The sequence below is a fragment of the Cucumis sativus genome, chromosome 4 (assembly GCF_000004075.3).
Source record: "Cucumis sativus cultivar 9930 chromosome 4, Cucumber_9930_V3, whole genome shotgun sequence".
NCBI lineage: Eukaryota > Viridiplantae > Streptophyta > Magnoliopsida > Cucurbitales > Cucurbitaceae > Cucumis > Cucumis sativus.
This window is the reverse complement of record NC_026658.2, coordinates 18,846,498-18,855,219: the sequence shown is the minus strand read 5'-3', so window position 1 is coordinate 18,855,219 and position 8,722 is coordinate 18,846,498. Positions and strand designations below refer to the sequence as shown.

The following is an 8,722-nucleotide window of genomic DNA, read 5'->3' as shown; positions in this document are numbered from 1 at the left end:
CATTAGAATATTTATATTTTTTATTTATTAAAGAATATGAATTATTTATTAAACTTTTGTTGGGGTATGCTTTCAAATATAGCAATTTATTTATCAATATAATGACATAAGTCATTGTTGTCATCCAATGTTTTTTATTGAGTAATAAAAATCAAATTTAAAGTTCAAAATTATAGAACTTTTTCTTTTTCTTCTTTTAACTACACAACCAAATTAGCTTTAGCAATGAAAGCAGAATTATATTTTGGAAGGGTAGACTCAAACTTCTATTATTTAAATTTGGGAAGGTAATATTAATAAAAGGAAACACACAAGTTGATAAGAAATTAAAATGTTTCAGTAAAATAAAAAAATCAATAAGAAAAACAGAAAAAGCAAGTTGTAGGAAATGAAAGATGGATTCTTTGTAATGAAGAAAGAATACAAATCCCCTGTGAATGTGAAGAAAGAGAATTAGTTGAGAAAGGACATGATTTTAGGGTTTGGATTTTGGAGGGTTTTTGTTCTGAACACCATAAAAATTGTGCCCACTGTAACACGTGAGACTGGTCAAGAAAAAGAGAAAGAGATGTGATTGAATTAGGGAAAGAAAATAAAGAAAGAAGGAAGGAAGAGCAAATTTGCAAATTTTATTCTTTTATTCAATTTTGCTGACAAAAGCAGAGGAGCTAGACCCAGACAGGGAGGTCAGTGACACACAAACCAGGTCTTTGGGTTTTTAGACTCTTTTTGCACATAGCCCTCTCCTCCTTTTCTTTTTTTCTCACTTTACAAAAAGCAAGGCATAACCACCTCCTCCCTTTAGATTCTTTCTATTCTCCTTCTTCTTCTTTTTCTTCTCCACCTCTTTGTTTTTCCCTTTCTTCTCTCTCCTTTTTCTTGAACAACTTCTTTTTTGTGATCTGGGTTTGGCTTGGTTCCATGTTTTTCGCCATATTTTGCCTATAATCTGTAAGTTTATGTTTTTTTGGGTGTTTTTGAACTGCATTTTGATATTGGTCAGCTGGGGTTTTGCTGTTTCTGTCTTACATTGACTGCTTTGAGACCTTGAGCCACTTATTTTTTTTTTCCAACTTTTAAGTTCAGTTTGATGGTTGAAGATAAATTCTCTGCCTGGTTGTACCTTTTGGTTTCTGTGCCTTTTTCTTTTATTGAGTGTGTTGTTTGTTTCCTCTGTTGGTTTGTTGTAATTGGTATAAGAGATTGTGTAATGTAGAATATTGGAGGGTTTGGATTGTAGTTGCTGAGAGTTCTTTTTCTTTGCTCTGAATGTTGTGTTTCTATTTTTTTTTTTTTTTTTTCTCGTTCTGAAAAGTTTCAGTTCTTTTATTGGAAAGAAGAGTACATTTCAAGAACAAGGGGTTTTACGGTATGGATTTCTCCTTCTGGATGTGAAAATCTTTTGGGAATCTGTATGTTTTTTGACCTTGTGGATTGGACAAAAACATTCTTCCCTGGGGAGAGAGAGTTTTGGTTGGAACCGTTGGAATTTAGTTGAATTTTGGTGAATAGTTGGAACAAATTGGTGAAGAAATTTTCCAGTTTTTTAAACTGGAAAGGTAAGACCTTACTGGTCTCCTACCCCATCCTATGAAATAATTACAACAACAACAACAAATAAATAGGCTTCCAATCTTCACACTTTGTTTCTATGTTAATCGATCCATTGATTCACCATTTCAATTGATCTGCTCTTGGGTACTGACAGATTAATGAAATAAACTAAAACAATGCATTTTTCCCATATGGATCATGGGATTGTTCGTGTTTCATCATTTGGTTTCCTTTTGAAAATTGAAAAATCAATCTTGTTGTTTTAACAGAGAATCAAATTCAGATCGATGACGAAGATTAGTCCTGAGTTTGAAGAAACTATGCACATGGAGGGAATTTTGCCAGTTTCAGTTGATGTTAGCTTTGCCTCCAATCAATTTCCAAAATATAAATTAGGACCTGACAATCAGATTTTAGAAGAGCCCCAGGATGACGACCAGGGCCCTTCTCTTAAAGAGGTTATCGAACAAGAAACTGCCCAGTTGTCAGATCAGCACAAGCGACTCTCAGTTCGCGACCTTGCTTGTAAATTCGACAAGAACTTGTCTTCTGCCGCTAAGCTGTCTGATGAGGTTCAAACTACTTTCTTTTCTAGTGAAAGAATACTTTGGTCATTAAACTTATATTGATCTAGCTTTGTATCACTATAGACTCTCTTCTTTGAAGATCTTTCACTTCTAATTCAACTAACTGGATTGTAAATGACACTCTTGCAATTCAGGCGAAGCTGAGGGAAGTGCCTTCACTGGAGGGACATGTTCTTTTGAAGAAGCTTCGAGATGCATTAGAATATCTGAAAGGTCGTTTGGCTGGGCGAAATAAGGAGGATGTGGAGAAAGCTATCTCCATGGTTCGTTTCTCACGCCTTCTCATGTCAGTCTGTTGATTTAGATCAAGTTGAACATTAGTATTGAAAGCATTACTCACACCATTTCCTCTGTCACAGGGGTGAAGTTTATTTTCTCTTGATGAATATTTTTTATTTGTTCAAATTGTTACATAAAACCTGTTCCATTTTCATGCATTTTGTACCAGTGAGTTTGTTGACCACTTTGATGACGGTTAAACTTGTGAAAGTTGTAGACCGTGACTAATATTAGCAATCTCTCTCCCCACACCATAATCTGTTGTTCATTTTGAGTTCTAGATCTTCTTCTTCATTTTTATCCTCTCCGTTTTTGCAACATTAGGTTTTGTTGTTCGTTTCTTTGTTGCAAGTGCACTTAATATTTTGTATTCTTGCCATCCAAAATCATCTAGGTGGAAGCTTTAGCTGTTAAGTTAACTCAAAAAGAAGGAGAACTGATTCAAGAAAAGTTTGAAGTGAAAAAGCTGGCAACCTTTCTCAAACAGGTTATCAGATTCACATTCTGTTACTACTTGCATGTCTTCATTATGCTATTATTATTATGATCTAACTAAATGATTGTCGGAAGTTATAAACATTTGTAGACGTGGTTGAATGTTGTGGGTGAACTATGATATTCCTCATGTCAAGTGATTTATTATTTGTGCATTTTGTTTTTCTTTGTAGGATTGCCATACTAATACCTTTTTTTGTTCTTACTTTATTTACTTTAGGCTTCTGAAGATGCTAAGAGGTTGGTTAACCAGGAAAAGTCTTTTGCTTGTGCTGAAATTGAGAGTGCAAGAGCAGTTGTGCAGCGAATTGGGGAAGCTCTTGAGGAACAAGAAAAAAATTCTGACGACTCTAATAAACAGGTTCAAGTTTCTTCCTCTTCCCATTTTCTGTCAATTACAGTTTTCAATTTCATATTATATTATGATTTCAAAATTTAGTTCTCCTATGTTCAAGAAGATAAATGCAAGATCGACTTATTGAACAAAATTAGAAATGAGTGATATGTTAGAAAAATGTGATGAAACTCTCTAGCTATAGCTCTGAATTCCATCCAAGCCTTCTGATTATGGTGTTTTAATTATGTGCCTTGCCTCAAGTAAGCATAGCTGTCAAAATTTGTTGAGACCTACTTTGTGGGCATTTGTGAGAGAGACAGCATGGAATACAAAATACTTCATATTTCATCCATGTTACTGTTCGTTAGTACATAACTGTCTAGCACTTATAGTACAATATTTTGACCATCGGGTGTTAAGTATCTCCCTCTTCAGTTTTTTCTTTGTTGATTTGATTTAGAACTGAGGGCTAAAAAGGAATGCTCAAACCTATTCTTTTGTAGTAAAAACTTGTGAGATATTTAGGTTTTCACAGGTTGCTCAAAAGCTTTTAAATCAAGGGTCAGTTCGTTAAATTTAATGAAACTTTGATACACTAGAGGCAATTTTGAAAATTTAGTAGAGTGCTTTTTCTGGTATTCTGTGCTTGCATCAACTGGGCGCATGTATATAGAAGCCTTGTTTATTTACCCTTGTGTTTATCCGTGTAATCTTCATTCACTTTCAGCATTAATTTAAAGTTTGTTATGGTTCAAGGTTCTTACTGTTTTTGTTCTGGTTTTAGGTTCTAACATGATTGAAATTCTTAAATTTTGTGTTATGGACAGGACGTCGACGGACTCGTTGAGGAAGTTCAAGAGGCTAGAAGAATTAAACAATTGCATCAACCAAGCAAGGTGCTCACTTCATCTTGCTTATTTGCTTAATTGTTTCGATTTTAACATTGATTGAAAGCTTTCAACAATAGTATATGTGATCCAAATATCAAGCTTATGTTTTTTTTTTTCAAATGAAAGCTTCCAGTTCTGCTTAATTTCTAAAAGAGTATTTTATCTTACTGACATGGATTCTAAAAACTCATTCTGGATATAAATTTGCCTGACCCCCATGATGAGGAAATCTTTTGTCAACAACTACTTTCTGAATTTCGATATCCTAGCTGATGATAATACAAGTTAGAAGTTAATAATCACCAAGTGTGCAAGTACAAGGGCAGCTAGTAATCGTTCAGTGGATTCACTTGATGAGTCTTACTTGTGTTTCTATTTGCACAGGTGATGGGCATGGAACATGAGCTTCGTGCGCTAAGAGCTACAATTCGAGAGAAATCAATAATCTCAGCAAAGCTCCAAAGAGAGGTATGTTTAATTTGGATAATTGGAGGCATATATGTGGCATAATACTGTAGAAACAAAGTGAGTGTGATGTAAAAAAACCATCCAAAACCCTTTCTTCTCACTATCATTTGTTTATCCAGCTCACAATGTGCAAAAGGGCTGCAGAGAACAAGTCTTGTTTCTATGTTTTGGATGGTTCTGAAACTCTAGGTTCATTTTTGAGAATCAAATGTGCCTCAGATGTGGCACCCCCACTTTCAAAATGTTCGATTCAATGGTATCGGATGTCATCAGATTGCAGCTGGAAGCAAGTAATTACAGGTAAACATTTTGTTTTAAGTTCATGAACATGTTGTACTAATGAAATAACATTGATATGATGCATATGAGTTTATTTTGTTCCTTGATGATACATTTAGTTCATCTTTTTCTACTTTTGGTGAATAGTAAACGCCATTGTTTTAATTAGAACAACTGTCAATAAGTAAAAGTTTATAACATGCTATAGTACAAGGTTGTTTTGTTAGTTTGCACGATTTCATTTGTCATGGGCTCGATGGATAAGGTTGCCGATCGAGAGTGTATACTTTTTCGCAGTACTGTCTTGTTTATTTTTGCATTATTCTGTTTTATTCACCATTTTTTTCTTCTTGATATCTTTTTTCTGACCTTAGTGATATCTAGTTTTTACCTGGCTTATCATTTCCCCAATTTCTTCCTTTAAGATGATGTATTCTTCTTAGTATTAGTTTTGTTTGTTTTTACACCTCAACTGTTTTTTACCTTCTTATCAGGTGCCACCAAGTCAATCTATGCCCTGGAGCCGCTCGATGTTGGGCGAACCTTACAAGTAGAAGTAGTGTCTAATGGCCAAAAAGTGAACTTGATGACAACCGGTCCTATTGAAAGTGGTTGGTTTTTCTCATTGTGATTCTTTAGTCATCCTTTACCAATCAGTATCTCTCCCTCTCCCCACCCATTGCCATCCGGTAAAAGAAAACTGACAGACAAAATTGCCTCTGACAGCTGCAGGGCTCGGAACCCATGTTGAGATGCTCTTGCGAAAATCTAACTCTGAATTCAACGTATGTAATTCATCTCTTTAATTCCATCCAATACATACATACACGTAGGTTTGTGTCTACTTCATCCTTGTCTGTAAAGCATGCAAGTCAGAAAGTTGTATTGTGCTAAATTTTTACTTGGTGAATGAGTTCTACCCTTGAAAAAACCGATGCCGTAAACGTAACTACGATCACAAAATTGTATTCCCAATAGCTTAGCAGCGCAATCTTGGTGGACACTTTTCGAACATCAATTTCTCAAGCTTGATTTAATCTGCAGGTAACAATATCCCAGATGAATGGACAAGATTATGCATCAAATTCTGTTCATGTATTTCATGTTGGGAAAATGAGAATGAAGCTATCCAGAGGTTGGATTACGAAAGCTCGGGAAAATTACTCGTCGTCGATGCAGGTATTATAACAATGTGCAATAATTTTATCATTGAAATAGACGACAGAACAATAAAGAGAGGAATTTTTGACATAGAATATACAAGTATAATGGTTATACAGTTGGGAGTTAAGTTTGCTTATTGTTCTTGTTAGAAAGAGTTTAGAGGAAACAAGCTTTGTAGAACAGTTGTCATAAGCGTTTTCCTGTTAGTTTGTTTTGAACGAAGACCTACTTTTAAGATCAACTCGAAAGTTGTATTATCTTAATTTTCTTTCTTATGTACTTCAAAACATTGATAGATTGACGAAGGTTATATTTATTCACTAACCGTTTCCAACTTTCCTTCAATGTCTTCCAAGTGTCGTTTCTTAGTTTTGACCTTTTTGTCAATGAATATGATTCTCATCGTCTCCCCCCTTGACTCTAGCTATGTGGAGTTCGAGACGACAGAAGTACCGCAACCAAGGCACTCTTCTGGCAAGGAAGAAAGGGACTTTCTTTCATGTTGATGTTCGAATCAGAGCGAGATAGAAACGCTGCAATCATGCTTGCTCGGAAATATGCCAATGACTGCAATGTAAGTAATTTCTATCAATCATATTATTAACCATCACATTCACATTCCCATCCATTCAACTGTGGACTATTTTTTTTCGTGTTTGGTAATCTATCACATCTCGTTTTCGTGTATAAATTCTTGTGTTTATACAAGTTCTGAAGTAGTAAAACAAACAATGTGACAGGTGATGTTGGCTGGTCCAGACGATCAAGCATAAAAGTGAAAACTAACCAACTGATGTTTCTCTTAGAAATTTGAGATTTTCCTTCTTTTACCCTTTCTTTTGGTTAATTTTGAATTTGAAAGTAGGGTTTTTTTAGGAGTGTGATAAGTAATATGGTTTGTGAGTGAAGAAAATTTGGCTTCTTTGTAATGTAATTTTTTTTATTTTATTTTCTTCTTTCACTAATTAGGTTGAGTTGTTTTAGGCATCCTTTTTTATTTGCCTAATCATTGTAACAAAGCTTATAAGTTTATAATCAATTGGTTCATTTGTGATTGATTTTGCCACTTTTTATACCATTCTTTATTTTTAATATCTATAGTTTCATTGAGTAGTCTAACCATTTTATTTTTAGTTTTTCAATATACATTTATTCTTTTAAAAACAATTGATTTACTATTTTTGTCTTTGTTTCAAATAATGTTTTTGGATTAATGAAAAAGTTTTATTTGGAAAATTAAAAGTGAAAGAAAGAAATTGATTTTTTTTTTGGAATGGTAAGTAAAATGATTGATAAATGGGAATAAATGGGATTTATTTTAGAGGTTTTAATATACAGGCTCAATTACATTAAAAACTTAAAATTATCATTTGTTTTACATAAAAGGCTAGTTAAGCTTCAAATTTACACAAAAATAAAGTGAGACCTAATTGCTTTCTGCCTTAGTGATAAGAATGCTTGTGAAAAAGAACTAATTATGCGTCAAAGACTTTACACCACCAGGAGACTATGTGATGAATGTTATGCTTTCTTAGCTTCCTTCACCAGGAAGTAGTGCTGTCATTACTTGTTTGTTTGGACTTAATAGTTTTGTGTGTGTAACGCTAATGTGATTTGACATTAAGTTAGGTCATTGCGTGTAATGCGCTCAACGCAACTCTCTGTATCTCATGCTATGATTCTAGGTGATGAGTAATGGGTTATGTACGATGCTTGCGATATACCTCTTCATCGCATAATACTTAAGTCCTTGTTGAGTACAGATTTTCCTACTGCTTGTCCAAGTGCAAGCGAAACAATGAGTTTACCTAGATGATCCAAGGTTGAACACTGGTAATTGTTTATAGACATTAGTTCTAGAGAATTACTCATTAATTGGACAATATGAGAGTTAACTACTAAGGTATAAAAGAACTAGAACTAGAATTAAAACTACTTGTGTACGCCTAGAAAATCTGTAAAGGGGAGTAAAAGAATGCGGAATGGAATTGTATGCAAACTAACTTGTATGCGAGAGAGAGTGAAGGAAGGTCTACACGTCATTAGGCAATTAAGCAATGCAAGAGTTTTGATGCAATTTAACTTACTCAACCAGCTTATGATTAAGGTGTACTTCTCCTAGAGTATTAAACGCCACACATAGTCTCCTTTCGGGATCCACATGACTAAGTCTAATTAGGTGAGGTATATCTGGAAGTATTCACTTAAAAAACTTATAGAACTTCGCGTTTAAGGACAACAACCTCTTGACACCTAATGTCCACACTTGTTCACCTTTTGGAATACAAATGTTGGAAGTTATCTCGCTAAGGTAGAGTTTGTTGCCAAATTTCTCCTTGTGCACGTTAGCCTTATCCTTGCTATTTGACCTCTCGGATAGTTGACAATTGACATTGGCCAAGAGATGAATATAGCTTAACTAATGCAATAAGAATTATAAGGTAGATTCCTTATCAAAAACTTATTACAAACTTAACTACTAATAACACATTGGCAGGTGAAAAATCAAGAAATGATGGATTGAAAAAGCATAAACATGTAATATATATAAAGAATGTAGGCCTTAGGCCATTGTACAATATGAATAACATATATTACAAAGAAGTGAAAAAATGGGAGAAAAGAGAGTGGAGAAAGTATAACAATTTAAGGGACAACGAAAGTATGGA

General features: G+C 34.2%; 1 protein-coding gene across 3 annotated transcripts; it reads left to right on the top strand.

The window, feature by feature from the left end:
- The first annotated feature begins 459 nt into the window (after positions 1-459).
- On the top strand, positions 460-7,119 carry LOC101217442 (stomatal closure-related actin-binding protein 3). Of its 3 annotated transcripts, none has more exons than XM_011655549.2 (13): positions 460-686; positions 1,824-2,126; positions 2,276-2,404; positions 2,815-2,907; positions 3,136-3,276; positions 4,080-4,148; positions 4,527-4,610; positions 4,730-4,910; positions 5,384-5,500; positions 5,616-5,674; positions 5,934-6,068; positions 6,478-6,627; positions 6,794-7,119. In XM_011655549.2, the coding sequence occupies exons 2-13, from the start codon at positions 1,842-1,844 to the stop codon at positions 6,824-6,826; spliced, it is 1,476 nt and encodes a 491-aa protein (XP_011653851.1). In that variant the 5' UTR covers positions 460-686; positions 1,824-1,841; the 3' UTR covers positions 6,827-7,119. The 3 variants fall into 3 exon arrangements, with proteins under 3 accessions (XP_011653851.1, XP_031740543.1, XP_004144324.1); XM_031884683.1 differs by having other exon boundaries at positions 460-706; XM_004144276.3 differs by lacking the exon at positions 460-686 and adding an exon at positions 700-951.
- The last annotated feature ends 1,603 nt before the right edge of the window (positions 7,120-8,722 follow it).

What these genes read in the sequence shown, in the direction of transcription:
- LOC101217442 (XM_011655549.2), top strand. Translation starts at nt 1,842, where the DNA reads ATGACGAAGATTAGTCCTGAGTTTGAAGAAACTATGCACATGGAGGGA. An exon ending in ATTACTCGTCGTCGATGCAG is followed by an intron (nt 6,069 to 6,477) that starts GTATTATAACAA and finishes CCTTGACTCTAG; the next exon opens with CTATGTGGAGTTCGAGACGA. An exon ending in AATATGCCAATGACTGCAAT is followed by an intron (nt 6,628 to 6,793) that starts GTAAGTAATTTC and finishes ACAATGTGACAG; the next exon opens with GTGATGTTGGCTGGTCCAGA.